The sequence below is a fragment of the Schistocerca cancellata genome, chromosome 8 (assembly GCF_023864275.1).
Source record: "Schistocerca cancellata isolate TAMUIC-IGC-003103 chromosome 8, iqSchCanc2.1, whole genome shotgun sequence".
Taxonomy (NCBI): domain Eukaryota; kingdom Metazoa; phylum Arthropoda; class Insecta; order Orthoptera; family Acrididae; genus Schistocerca; species Schistocerca cancellata.
In genome coordinates this window covers 422,855,612-422,871,605 of record NC_064633.1, presented here as the reverse complement: position 1 = coordinate 422,871,605, position 15,994 = coordinate 422,855,612, and the positions used below count along the sequence as shown (strand labels likewise).

Here is a 15,994-nt window from a genome sequence, read left to right as displayed (position 1 = left end):
TCCCAATGATTAAAACACAATTTGAATCATTGTATATAAGTCTATAACAATCTTTCATATTAAAAATTTTGTCACCTTCAACTGATCCTCTGTAGCTGAGGAGGCTGCTATACGAGCCCCATTACTTCTGTGTCGTTCTCGATTGTGCGTGTTGAGATGTCGCTTCATGTCTGATCTAACACGGAATGGCTTGCCACACACATTACATGGATGTGGCTTCTCACCTAAAAAACAATTCATCCATTCATAACGTCAACATTTAAATTGAAGAAAATATTAATCATAATTACTGAAAATCAATCACTATAACATGAAACTGATTTTGAAAGTAATTATTACTAAGACTTTTTTGAACAATACAACTACAAGTGCAAAATAATGTTGCTTCCATATAATAAAAGTGTGGCCCTGCTCTACCAAATCAGCATTTGGGAAATTTTGCCACTTTTCTTATCAGTATTATGAGGAAGTAAACTAATCATTGCCTGGCCAGGCTATCCATTTACTGGCAACTCTAGAACAAAATTAATCAACAGCATAGTAGCATAAACAATTTGTTTTTTAACTTCAACATTGTCCCATCCACAAATCACTGTCACCTTCACTTATATTGAATTACATTTATATATAATTACATTTTACCCTAACCACAAACAATATTGTGACAAAGTGATCCTATATCTTAGGCATTAACTCAATCCTCAGTTTCTCATTCTCTGGTATCATATGTTGTACCTGTGGTCTTTCCTGTTAATTATCACTAACAATTGATTCTAGCTACAGAAACCAGAGTCACCACATAGAAAGGCCACGCTTTGGAAAAGCACAGCAAGTATTGCTTCTAAAAATGCATTCACCTTCTCAGTTTTCTCCTTCAAGTTATATGCACTGGCCCACCTTCTCTTGTCAGATCAACAAATGCTACAACGAAAAATTTGACTAGAAACGCCTTGTAGATGGAAGTACCCATTTTAGAAAACTCAAGATAATGCCCATTTCTGACTGTTTCCTCTTCTGTGAAGAAATGGGAAGAATTTGAAATCAGATATGGGTTGTAAGATAGACTGACAAGTGACTGACCTGAAGCATTTGGAATTTGCCCTCACAGATTACAGACGCTTTCACCAGAGAATTTCTATCAATGATTGGAAGCAATTATGAATTTGAATAAAACACTAATATGCAAATTGTGCTCTTTTTCATCTAATGTCACGTACCTAGTGCGTGAAAGACAAACTTTCAATGTTTTATGTGGTACCAGCAAGTTAGTTTGTAAAACTGCCAACAGGAATGCCACAAACTGTAGTTGCTGAAAATGGTGATGAAACAAGAAGAGAGAAAACATTTTGTGTGCTACAATTTGCCTCTTATCAATCAGTAGTGAGGGTGCAAAAAGCTTTCTTACACAAGTTTTGCAAGACACCACCAGTTTACAACAGCACAGGGAAGTGATGTATGAAATTCAAGGAGGTGGTTGCTTGTTTGATGTAAAATGTTAAGGATGACAGGACTGTCAGAATAGACAGTGGACTGTGTGAGGGACGTGATGATGTGAAGTCCCACAAAGTCTACCTATTGAGCTAGTGCAAAATGAACACCCCTCACTTAACAGTATGAAAAACCCTTATCATCACCTACCTCAACATGCTGCAGCTGTGGCTCATGTAACAAATTGAAATTTATAGCTGAGATTTCATTCCTTTAATGAGACATTGCCATGTTGCAGGATAGGCTGTGTTGTGGCCGCTGCCCTTGTGCTACTTGAGTGTCCACCACAAACACTGGATTTGATGGCTTGCTATTTTTTCTTCTGAGGTTATGTCAAAGGTAGTGTTTATATTCCATCTCTAGCACAGAACTTTAAAAACTTGGGACAAGGCATCATAACAGCTGTCCTTACTGACACTCTTAATGTGCTGGATGGGTACAGGCAGAATTGGACTACTGATTAGATGTGTCTCTTGTGACAGGAAGTGGATACACAGAATATTTATAAACAATGTAAAAAAAACACATTGGGAGTTTGTCTTTCACATACTGTATCATCTGTTACATTGTTCTTGACCATTTATCTGTACCAATTTTTTGAAATGTTTCATGGACCTCACAATTACCCTACATATCTCAAAAATTTCTATATCATTGCACCCAGTCCACATTAATGGAATAAAACAGTAAACTACAAAAGTATAAAAACACTAGATAAAGTGAAATATAGTGGTCGATTCTTGGAGCATTCTGTGAAAAACTACTTCGGATTCCAGTAGTGTATAACACACCAAGCAAGTGCTTCCTGTCTAATAAATTATTCCCATTTATTTTGATAAGTTAACTACACAGAAAACCATTCTGGAAAATATCTCTAGTAACGGCATATATCTGGGACTCAATCCCAGAACCTTCGCTTTTCACAGGTAAATACTCTAGCGACTGAGTTGATTCACAATCCATCCTCACAGCTTTTCTTCTGCCAGTGCCTCATGCCTGATTAATTCAGTCAACAGAGAACTTGCCCATGAAACGCAAAGGTTCCAGGTTCTAGTCCTGATGCAGCACACAGTTTCAATTAGGCAGGACGTTTCAAATCAGTGTATTCTCTGCTTCAGGGTGGAGATACATTCCAAAAACAATCCCCAAAGCAGTGGTTCCACCATTTCCCTGCAATTTCCTTTCTTCCAGCAGTTCTAATCCTGAAAAGTTAAACAGGAGCCCTTCTGTGGAGTACAAAAAGTAAGAGATAGGTATTGGCGGAAGTAAAATTGTGAGGGCGGGTAATGACTCATGCTTGGATAGCATGGCTGGTAGTGTATTTGTCCACAAAAGGCAAAGGTTCTAGGTTGGAATCCCAGTCCAACACACAGTTTCAATCTGCCATAAAGTTTAAAATAAGCACACAAACTTCGCAGAGTGAAAATTCATTAATGGAATATAGCTGGGCCAAACTTCTTCTCCAAGCTGCTTCTGTGCTGGATGCTTCTAATCACCACCACCAATATGAGCTCCACCTCCAACTCCAACTCCACCACCACCACCACCACCACCACCACCACCACCACCACCACAGAACAAAAAAATGATGACAGCTTTGAGAAGTGAAATAAATTATTGTTGTATGGGACTATCACCTGGTGCAGTCTTACAATTTAATGTCACTTGGGCAGCTAGAAAGTCAGTTTTGCTGCCTGCTCCAGCTTCTTATTTACTCTCACAAGACTTAATGTATCCTACTTCAGACATTCTGACAACAGTAAAACCCAAAGTGGTCATTAGCTATCAAGTCCACAACCTCCATGTAGTAACTTTTGTTTCCAACAACTAATAGTCTCGTCATACGGTGATTTTACATGGGAAGTTTTGGAGAAGTCTGAAAACATACTCAAGTTAGTTCCTTTTTATTTATTTAAATGTGATGTTTTCAAATTTCACTTTTGCCACCTTTAAATCACACAAACAATCCATTTTTCACCATAATTTGGTTGTAACTTAAAATGGTGCATTTTTTGAGTAACTAAATTTGGCAGCATGCTGTTAATCAGCGGTTTAAAAGAGTTTGGACTAGATAAAAAACAACAGAAATAATTAAAGCAGCTTTAGCCAATGCAACATCAAAAATAAAAGTTTTTGGAGAAATTAGAAAAAATTGAAAGAAGAATCCTAAGAAAAATAATAGAACCCAAAGTCAGCAGTGAATCAGAATACAAATAAAGATTTAATACTGAACAATATCTGAAATCCAAATATGTAACAGAAGTAATGAGAAAAAGGGGATTAAAATTCTATGGGTGCACACACAGAATGAATAATGACGGAATAACTAAACAAATCTTTGACATACTAAACAATTACAAATTCAAAACCACATGCCTGAGACAAGTAAGAAGAAATATAAAAAATGTAGGATTCAACTTGAACACAAGAAGAAGAAGATCCCTTTTTAAAGAAGCAATAGCAAAGACAGGCTTTCAGGACGGGAGGAGAGGGGGGGGGGGGGGGCGGGGGGGAACAAGAACTGGAAGAAAGTGGACACAAGAAGAGAATAAACAACTTCCTCAAAGAATGAAAGAAGTGTGGGTCCAAAGGAAACTATACATGAAAAAAGAAGCAAAGATGTTGAGTTATCGTGCGCTCCAAAAGGTCTTTTTTTTGGGTGGGTGGGTGGGGGGGGGGGTGGGGGGTGAAGATCCTTTTATTCTGAAAGGTCCTTGAAGCCCTGAATCAAGCAACCTCTGCCTGCCAGCGAAAGACATAAATGACATAGAATAGTTCCTTCAGACCACTCCCTCCCATTATAAAACTTGCTATTACCATTAAAGACAGTAAAAGATGAAAGACAACCACTCTCATGACATTTGAAACTTTCAGGTCTCGGTGTCAACTTGTTGGAATATCTTGGTCTTTTAGGTACAATGCTTGATTGAGTATTACCATATAAATTTTCTAAAGCAGTTACTCAGTATTTTGCACTGCACACAATAAAGCTGTGAAGACACTGTCATAATTACAGGGATGAATGTTTATGAATGTCTGACAACCTACAAGGGTTATGACATAAGGGAGATCTTGGGTAACACCCTCTATGAATCTGTCCCCCTCCAGAATATCCAATAGGTCTTAGTTTTTACTGTAAACAGCTAATCCTACTTTGTTATTCCACTCAAAAGTTTTTGGCTGAATAGCTCTGTCAGTATACAATAATTGTGTTAGAATCAACAGACAGAAATTTGGATCATCCATTTTACCAGAGGACCAGGAATCTAATGGACTGTATAATGGTTTGGATCTATTCGGATTGTAATTAATGACAACATATATACAGAAGCATTTATTATTGACAATTAACACAGACACAAAAGAAAATGTACATATTCGTCCTTTAAGGTCCTATAAGGTAAGTGGGATCTGATATAGGGCAGCCGCCTGACAGAGTGCTCATTCACAACTGACCTCCCTCTAAATGTTGCGAGTCTACAATTAGCCACCCATGGAGGGTTGGCGTTCTGGCCATTGCCCCTCTGGTACAAATAATTCGAGAGAGAGAGAGAGAGAGATAGAGAGAAAGATAGAGATAGAGAGAGAGAGAGAGAGAGCAGCTCTCTCCACTGAATCAATCGAGTGTAGCAACCAAACAATTGTGCTGGTGGCATATATTTTACTGAAAGGAAATTTTCACATGCAGCAAATCACACTTATGGAAAGAAATCAGCTGTGCCCTTTTGCAAGGAACCATACCAGCATTTAGAGCAATCACAGAAAACTAAACCTGTATGGCTGGACAAATATTTGAATAGTCACCCTCCCGAATGCAACTCAGTGTTCCTGAATGAAACTCAAGTTTTCAGCCGGGTGGCATTGTCCAGTTAGTGCAATATTTCAGCACTGCCTGAGGATAGCAATGAGTTAGTTTGCCAAAATACTGCAGCAACTGGACCAGTTTTTCCTCTCTCTCTTCACTCTGCGGTCAAACAACGTATTTTCAATTAAACTGAGTAGGACAATGACTGTATAACAAACTGAAACATATTATGGCTCATCCAGACACTCATTGAATTTCACAGCTAGTTTCATGCCCTGGCACAAAAGAAGCTCAACGGGAGAAATAATAAAAACTTACAATGTAAAGGAAAGTTGGGAAAACAGAAAATATGGTATGTGTTACAGTGTGTTAATAAATGTTCACAGCCGATAGCTGGGCAGTACTTGTATTCCAGGAATAGCACTTTGAATGTGAGCTAAATGTATTTCAATCTGTACAGAGTATGCCACCTTCCTGTTTCCAATTAAATTTATTTGTGTGTGTGGTAATCTGTGTTGATTCTCTGTACAATCTACCAAAGTACATGCTTATGGCTCTCAGAACCTGGGTCCTCTTAAGGGGACTTGTACATGAATAACTGTCAAAAAATCAATTTTTTAATGTTTATCTTAAAAAATTCTCTGTAGTTTTCTGAATGAGAAAAAGTTTACGTCCAGGAAAATGGACCACAGAAAGTGCCAAAATTAGAGGAATTTAAAAGTGGCTGCCTGCACCATGGCATCCCTATGGCAGACAGTCAGCTCTGTTAAAAATAAAGTTTTGCTCTCATTTGTTTCATTTTTATGACTTTTTGGTCCTCTAAGTTGACTAACTTGCGAAAGCTTAACAGTTTCTTATCTTTTGTAATACAGAGAGTTTAGTCACTGTTTGCTGTTATTTGGTGTGAATATTTTGTTTACATAGAAGTACAGCAGAGTCCCGCTAATCTGAACCACGGTAATCCGAATGTTTGGTTAATCCAAACATGAAAAATGTTAGTCTAAGTATGTAAAACTGTGCGGTAAGCTGCTGTCCATACACACTATTTTAATTTACACAGTACAGTAAACATGTATTAGAAAAATTGGCAAGAAAACACTAGGTTTACACAAAGCATAACAATGAAAGAAAAGCTGTCAAACTTACTAAAATACAGTGGACATTTTATCCCTATTTTTTAGATGACAAAAACTCAGTCATTGTTTTTTGGCATAATGAAGACAGTCTGTTATATGATGCATAATTGTGCCATTGTCTCATAAACATCAAATCAGCAGTGAAGCTGTTGCTCCAAATAATGTAGTGTGAGGTCAAGGGCTTCTGCTGCATCACTCTGTGGCACCAGCTCTCCTTTGGCACTTTCAGGCTCATTGTCACTTCTGTCACAGCAGTCCACTTCTTCCTGGTCTTGAGTCACAGCAGCAACTAAATCTGCGTCAGTAAGGTTCTCCACACTTGCCCCATCCGCTGCCATCCGTTCATCTATGTCTCCTTCTCGATTTCTTCACATCCAGGGATTGTCTGTATCATTAGCAGATTTTCCTCTTCATTTTCAACTAGGTTGTCCTGAAATTCAAGAGATGTCCACAGTTTTCTCCATGGTTTTCTCAGAGAATTTTCTGAAATATTCTGCCATACCTCAGCGGCCCAATAAACAACATCCTTCACATTTGTCTTTTTTATTTTGTCCACTAAAGGAATGCTATAATCTTGAATCAGCATCCTTAAAAATTGTTTTCTGTAAATCAGTTTTAATGTTTGCAATATGCCCTGGTCCATTGGCTATGGAAGTGGTGTAACATTTGTCGGCAAAAACTTCACCACACTTTCTCCATCACATAATTCCTCAGTGCTTGGATGAGATGGCGTGTTATCAGTCAAAAGGAGCGCATGGGGAGACAAATCATTTTCCTTAGAAGACCACTGAATAGAGGGAACAAACTGGTCATGAAACCATTCTTTGAACAGCTTACCATCCATCCATGCTTTTTCTGGTTGCGATAATATATGGGCAGGGACTTCATGTTGCAGTTTTTAAAAGCTCTGGGCCTAGCATATTTGCTGATCAGCATTAAAGGCAGCTTGTGATTACCAGCAGCGTCGCTGCACCCTAATAAAGTCACACGATTTTTGCACATTTTAAAACCAGGAGCATGGTCTTCTGCTTTAGATGCCAGTCTTTTTGTTGGCAATGCCCTAAAATTAAGGCCAGTCTTGTCAGCATTATAAATTTGTTGGGGAGAATACTTTCCCGCTATTATCATTTTTTCAAACTCACCTAAGTATTCCTTCACTGCATCACGGTCAGAAGAAAACTTCTCTCCAGTAATTGTTAGCTGACGGATTCCATGATGTTGTTGTTGTTGTTTTTTTTCTTTTAACTGTCCAACAGACCTGTACCCACACTAAAAGACTCATCACCATTTGTTAACTTGTTCACGTAAACAGCCTTCTCCTGAACCAGTGCTCCACTCAAATGAGTTCCCTTTTCTCTTTCCTGCGTAAACCATAGGAAAAGAGCTTCATCCACTTTATCATACTGGGACTGTTTCAAAGTCTGCCGAATTTCAAGTGTATTTCCCGAAGACGTTGCACAGACTGTTCAAGCTTCACTCGGTTCTTCTTCCAATCACAAATGGTTGCTTTACCAACACCCAGTTCTGTTGCCAGTTTAGATACGTTCTCACCACTGTCAATCCACTTCAAAGCATTCAGTTTTTCTTTAAGAGTTAACGTTATATGTTTCCATTTACTCATGACGAATATACATACACCACTACACCTGAACGAATACAATACAACCCTTATGCGTGCCAGCGATCGATAACTAACATAACCAAGTGCTTTGCAAGCTAACTGGCAGTGCACTGACCTCAGACACTGCATAGGTCTCAACAATGCACTACAAAAAGGGCAGGGAGTGAGAGTGAGCCATTGGTCTCACACTTGTTCCTATTTGTTACCATGGTGTACCTACTTATCTGCTTGGTATACTACATTCTAGAAACTTGTCACCATAATTCCGGCTAATCTGAACAAATCAGTAATCCAAACAAGGTCTGGCCCCAATTAGTTCGGATTAACGGGAATCTACCGCAATTGTATGCATGAGTTTCCTATTGTGCACTTGAGTCCCTTTTGTGTGCGTTAGTTTCTTATTCCACTTGAAATCAATGGGAAGAATTAAGAAGTTCAGTGTTAAAAAATGTAAATTTTATGGAAATTGGTTCACCAAATGGATTAACTCTGCTAATGCTGAAATACATTATACAACAATTGAATTGGCTTCAACTGCTCCAAGTGCTTTGAAGCTAAAACTGAAATATTTGGACAATGGGCTTCACAGTATCAATGATGATAATATAGAGATGCCAAGATCATTGACGAGGGACAAACACCAACTGACTGCGAACAGCGCACCACCGTGCCTATCTTTAAGAAGAAGGGAAATCCCACTGAGTGCACCAACTACCATCCAATTCGACTTCTCTGCCAGACCATGACAATCTTTGAGCGTGCTCTGGACCAAAGGATCCATTAGATCTCACAGATTTCCACAAACCAAGCTGGATTTGTGAAGAACTGCGACACAACTGATGTGATTCATGCTGCAAGACTCTTAGTTGAGAAACATCGTGAGAAAGCCAAGCTGCTGCATCTAGCATTCCTGGATCTCGAAAAGGCCTTTGATTGGGTACCACACAGTCTCATCTGGCTAGCACTTTGACAGCATGATGTGCCAGAGCAGCTTATTAACTGGGTGCAGTTACTTTATGCACAGCCAAGAAGTCATGTCCGTACAACCACAGGACTATCCAAGGACTTCCCCATCACAGTCGGCATCCATCAAGGTTCTGCAATTTCACCACTTCTGTTTATTCTCGTAATGGACACCGTGACAGCTGACCTGCACCGGCCATTATCATGGACCCTACTTTATGCTAACGATGTGATGCTGGAGCAGAAAACAAGCTTGATATGCACAGCCAAACTCAAAAATGGAGTGACCGGTTGGCACAATACAGTTTGTGCCTTAATTTGAAGAAAACAGAGTACATGACATCACACAGACACGAAATGGAAACCATCACGATTAATGGTGAAGATCAGACTCATGACTTGTGTGAGTAAGTTTAATTACCTTGGTTCCACAATCACTATTGACGGCCGACTCACAGAAGAGGTCAATGCCGGAACTCGGGCAGCCTGGATGAAGTGATGAACAACAACCAGCGTCACTTGCGACCACAGGAAGAAAGATAATTTAAAATCAAAAATCTATCGCACTGTCATCCAACCAGTCACCTTGTATGGTTGTGAGTGCTGGCCAACTACAGTGGAGACAGAACACCGTCTAAGTGTAATGGAAACAAAAGATGCTAAGGTGGACAGTGGACCTCACTAAGTTAGATCACATTTGCATTGACAGCATTAGAAAACAGTTTGGTGTTGCACCGATCTAAGACAAGTTGCATGAGAGTCGTCTTCAATGGTTTGGGTATGTTTTACAGGCCGGTGATGACTATTGCCAAGGCGGGTTACACACCTGAAGTCATCGGCAGAAGACCCAATAAGACAACCTAAGCAACGTTGGGTTGATACGATTAATAAAGACCTTAAACGTGTGAACATCCACCCACAGACCGTGATAGGGCGAAATGGAGACAATGGACCCATGTGGCGGATCCCGCAGGCACACGGGACATGTTGAAAGAAAAGAAGAAGAAGAAGAAGAAGAATACTGCAGAGATGCCAAATACTGAATCAGGTTGTGTTATTGTTGAACTCCCTGCTCTATCTGAACTAATAAATAAATTGCAGTGTAAGGAATGTGGCAATAATGGTGTGAAGGTAGTTGAGACGACAGGTGCTAGAGGAGGTTGTGCATCAAAATTAAGAATTGTTTGTAATTTTTGTGATTTAAGTGGATGTAGTTATACTTGTGGCATAACTAAACGAAGTGTATAACACAAATATTAAGCTTGCTTATGCTATGAGGTGTACAGGCAAAGTGTACAGAAGTGCACAACTTTCGGTGCTCTTATGGACTCACCTCATCCTACAGGATTAGACAGGTACAACAAAATTATTCTACAGACTTTAGAAGAAGTAGCAAATGACAGTATGAAAAATGCTGTTCAGGAATGTGTAGCCATGAACGACAGCAATACATGTATGTCTGCAGCCTGGACACATCCTGGCAATGAAGAGGCCATAGTTCCCTAAATGGTTTAGTGACAGCTACCTCGCTGAACAATGGTGAAGTCCTAGATGTGGAATGTATTAGCAAGTATTGTCATGGCTGTGCTAATCGAACTGAAAATCATAAATGTTTGATTAATTTTAGTGTTATAGTGGAGGGATGGAATCTGAAGGACAGTGGAGAAATATGGTGTGATGTCTTACCTAGGAGACGGAGACTCAAAAGGGTACCAAAAAGTTTGTGAATCCAAACCTTATGCTGACACAAAAATTGAAAAAAATGGAACATGTTGGCCATGTCTAGAAAAAGTTAGGTACAAGATTGAGTAACTTGAAGAGGAATTTGAAACAAAAGAGATTAGCTGATGGTAAGAGCACTAGTGGACGTGGTCAGCTTAAAGACAAAGAAATACACAGGTTGCAGTATTATTATGGACAATCCATATGACAAAATAAAAATGACCCTGAGGGAATGAAAAATGCAGTATGGGCTGCCTTCTTTCATAAATTCTCCACAGACAACTACCCATGTCATACACTATGCCCACATGGCAGTGACTCATGGTGTGGCTACCAGAGGCCTGTTACAAGGTGAGACCTACAACCATAAACATTCTTTGCCATTAGCTATAACGGAAGTTATAAAATTTAGTGACACAAGATTATTAGAGGAATGTTTACACAGTAGGACTCAAAATCCAAATGAAAGTTTCAAAAATTGTGTATGGGAACGGATACCAAAAACTGTTCTAATAGGACTAAAAACATTGAAAATAGGTATGCTAAATGCTGTTCTTTGTTTCAATGATGGTGCAGTGTCAAGGCTTAACTTTATGGAACTGATGAGAGTGCCTGGTGGACTAAATATGCATAGAGCCGTAATTGCCATTGACCAAAGGAGACTCTTTGAAGCAGAAAAATCAGTGTTGGAAGCTACCAAAGAAGCAAGAATAAGAACAAGTGTGAAAAAGAGAAGGGAGGAAGACCACAAGAAACAAGATGAATAAAGACCTGGAATGCACTAGTGCCATGCAAGTTTAATAGAGAAAGCAAGTTTTAACTTTAAATTGAATTTCCGGAAAGTTAAATTATTTCATGTTCTGGTACACTTTGGTTAAAAACTATTAAAGACAGAGAGCTGAAATGTTGTATACTGACCTAAAACATACTTAACTAAAAAGAAGACTACTCTTGTGACTTACCTTTGAAAATAAAATGCTTTTTTTCGAAGAATAACTCTGAATTCATTTCCGAAATTTTTGATAATCATCCTTAAAAATTTTTGTACCATAACTTATGACAACACCATCTTTACAATAATCTGCTTTAAAGATAATAGTGTAAAGAAATTACAGGAAAAAATAAACCTTCTACTTTGTATTCTGAGTAATGTGTACCTAAGATGTTCATAAATAATTAGCACGGCTTATTTCACTTGCAACAAAAAAATACAATTAAAAAAAGTGTGAGAGCTAAAGCTGTGGTTCATACAAAAATGTTCCCAAAAGGTCATAAAGGAAGGTAAGCATTATATGGACTTACAAATCTTATTCTTTGATTTACACTATTTAAAAAACTGACAATTTTTTTCAACATTTCCCCTGGTATTCACAGACCAGTCCCCTTAAATAGAATCCTGTTGTTTCCTAGCTGCAAAATGTAATCTGCTACAGCTGGAATATCTGTTTCTTTCCTTTGACGGTTGTCTTTATACTCTACTAATCATTTTTCCATCACTCTCTTCATAGAACCTACATCCTGCATACACCTTCCCACAACTACTCTGCATTCTAAGAACTGGAAAGTCCAGAATGAAATAACAACAACATGGAAAGGACACAATGCTACTCACCACATAAAGGAGGCACAGAGTTGCAAACTGGCACAATGAAAAGACTGGTAAAATAATTATCCTTTTCCCAAGCCTAATTTTTTAGCAGTCTTCTTATTGTGCCCGTCTGCAACTCAACACCGCCTCTACGTGAAGAGCGCAAACTATCATTCCTACATTGCTGTACTGTAAGCACAATAGACAGAAAAGAACTATTCATCCCAAGGAGAAATCACACTATACTTCGTAATACCACCTCCAGCATCGTTAAACGGCACAATTTGGCGAGGAAGTTTCTCCCGGTATGCATATCCAGCTGAAGTGAACCACTGATGATCAGACCCCGTGCAGTTACCGAGCTGGGGGATACTGACTGCTATGTTTCACCTGCTGTTCCAAATAGACACCACATTTTGTACAGAATTAAGCTTAAATGATTTAGCAGGCAAAGCAAGGTGCAGTAAGGTGTGCGAGTTTTTGTCAAGTCACCAATGCAAGTATGGTGCCCTGCGACTGTGAACGTGACTATTGTCATCTTAGAAAAATGGATCGTCCACAGTATATTAATCATGAAGATGGGACAATACTTTGTTAATGAATATGTTGAAATAAACTTCGTGGTTAATTGATGGTAACCTGAATAAGTAGACCCGAGTAATTGTAAAAAATTTATGTATCTCCACACAATCACTCCTGGCCTGAACTACATCATCCACAAGCCATCACCACTCTCGACATCTTTCACAATTTCAAAAGACGCTTAACTGTGATTTGTATTGTCACATTAAATGCCTCCAGCCGGCTACTGTCCAGTTTCTGTGTTGTATGACATGTGGAAGATGCGCAGCTTCACACACCACTGTAAGCAATGGTCTTCTGTGAGGCATACAACTCCCAACGTCCACTGTGTGCAGTTCCCTTCAAAGTGTTTGCTCAAAAACTGGTCGAGATGGACACGCATTCACTGACATCAGCAATTATCGTCAAGTTGAAACCGAGTGTCACTGACAAGATGTGACACTCTTCTCTTGACCCTGTTGACCAGGAAATTTTTACGACCACTGTTCTCACATTGTGTTACGTGGTGTGAGTGGTACAGCATTCTTGTAGGTACAGTTGGCTGTCTGTGTTGATACATAAACAAATAGGGCAACTTAATTCACGAAGTGGTCACGAGCACGCTGAAGCACATAGATCCTTTCTGCCATTTTGTTAAGTCTCCACACTGACCCATCTTAATGCACTGCTTCCACACAAAAAACAGGTACACACACACACACACACACACACACACACACACACATACACACACCAACCACTCCTTGCCGTAGCATATGTTGGTGGTAGAGAGTCATTTGAGTGCCTAGTACCAGTTCTACATGATTTACAGCACTCCAGAGTGACTATTAGTATTAGCTTTAGAACCATTTGCTATTAAATTAAGGTAAATTATTTAAGACTCATGAGTTTTCCTAATAGATATATGATACATGAAATATTGTGATGGCTTGTTGTTAGAGCCAACCACCAATACGAGCTTAACGGATCATGGCGCAGAGATGCAATGGCCAAATACAATTAATATTCTGCCTTTTATTCATTTGTAATTTGCTACAGTGTCCCTGACATTAATTGCTGATCATCATGAAGTGTTTTGCAAACTTGAATGCAAGTGCAGAAACTTAAATGATCCAGCCACAGTCTCCAAGCTATGATTCTGTTTCACCCGTAAATAACAGATACGGGCCCAGGAAAATTGATGGTGGTACTAAACGATGTAATCTTTTCTAAATTTTCCAGCATTTTTCTCTAAGTCAGTTTGGCTACTAGCAAAAATGCATCCACCATCAAGAATGGTCGTCTGCTCCAGTTAATTTTAACAGCTTTCTTTCCAGTAATTAATTTCAATTTCTACTTAAAATCAAATTATTATTACACGTACTTAAAATGAAATTATTATTACACATTTGAGTAATCTTGTATCAAGCAGACACGTCAGTACCAGTGGGAACGTCATATCATCACAGTGTGAACTGCTCCAAAGAAGCAGTACTGTGTGCTGTGCTGAATGAATTGGAGTGTTGGTGTGGACCAAAATGCCGCCTTGTACAGCCTCCCAAGATGTTTTGTCTTCACGGCCTCCCGTAACCCAGTCACTAGATTTCCGTAATATGATCATCTGACGGTTTAGCCCTTACGAGCATAATTTGTTAGCAATGCATCATAACAGTCCCATACAACCCTCAGCAACACCTTTCCTGGTGATGGTTGCGACTACGCATTTTTCCGTTGGACTGCTTGCTTTGCTCCATTTCAGAATCATAGTGGCACACCCAGCACTTGTCCATAAATAGACAGTTAAATCCCACTCTGTGGCGAGGGGGAAAAAAAAAAAAAAAAAAGACGACGACTCATCCGAAGGAATTTACGAATGGACGGAAATCGGTATATGTGACGTACGCTTACAGACAAACAAATAATTAGAATTTCAGAAAAATTAGATGGATTATTCATGGGGAAGAGATTTACAGAAACAAAATAATAGCACTTTGGGCCATCCCTGGCCCTTAGGAAAGTAGTTTTTCAGTTTGGCATTCACTGACAGGATTTTTGGATGTCCTCTCGAGAGATATCGTGCCAAATTCTGTCCAATTAACAAGTTAGAGCGTCAAAATCTGTAGCTGGTTAGAGGGCCCATAATGCTCCAAATATTCTGAATTTGTGAGAGATCTGGTGACCTTGTTTAATAAAGTAGGGTTTGGCAAGCACGGACACAAGCAGCAGAACTTTCACCGTGTGTAGGCAGACATTATTTTGCTGAAATGTGGGCCAGAGCGGTCCTGTTATGAAACGGAATGGCACCCCAGATCATCACTCTTGGTTGCCAAGCCACATGGCGGGCGACAGTCAGTTTAGTATCCCAACACAGTCTCCAGAGACTCCTTCACTAATCATCGGAGCCCAGTTCAATGAGGGTCTCATCACTAAAGACAATTCTTCTTCAGTCAATGAGATTCCAGCCCCATTGTGCTAGGCACCACTGCAAATGGGCTTGTTGATGTACAGAGGACCATGGTAGTTGACCTTTCTGCGAATCGCCTATTAATGGTCCTTGTTGTCACTGGAACAGTATTCCCACGTCGGATCAATGATAATGATAAATCCACAGCTCTGAGTGTCTCTCTGATGATTTTATCAATATTCACATTCTGTCGGCTCTCTAGGTCGACCACCGTTTCAGTGATGGTTTTTCACCCATTCCTGCCAATATCATAGAATAGTGGCATCACTCATATTGAAATTTCGAGCGATTAGCCAATTACGCCAACCAGCTTCTTTGAGTCTGTCAAATGTTGACATCTGCGTATATTGTTCACTTGTCTCTCTGAGAGACATAGTTACTGTGCAACTGAGTACGTGGAATGAAATTTGCAGACTTTACGCCCCGCTATCAACATGTCCTCCTATTCACTATTCTTGCCAGCAACCCAATGAAATTATGCTGTAGCATCACACTTTAATCCCTCAGATGTCAAAGCTTACAATTTTGCATTTTCCATCGATAACTGTATGAATATCAAATTCTAACACACTGACATAACCCCTTCGTGGTGCATCATTTTCTTTTTGTTAGATTGTAGTCATCTGGACTGGCATGACATTGTTGC

At 39.4% G+C, this 15,994-nt stretch overlaps 1 protein-coding gene across 2 annotated transcripts in view; it reads right to left on the bottom strand.

Annotated features, from left to right (window-relative positions):
• LOC126095296 (zinc finger protein 665-like) overlaps positions 1-15,994 on the bottom strand; it is a 148,827-nt gene that overhangs the window by 13,406 nt on the left and 119,427 nt on the right. For both annotated transcript variants that reach the window (XM_049910080.1, XM_049910079.1), the window contains exon 8: positions 76-224. In XM_049910080.1, the coding sequence (XP_049766037.1) occupies positions 76-224 (149 nt within the window). The remainder of the gene's footprint in view (positions 1-75; positions 225-15,994) is intronic.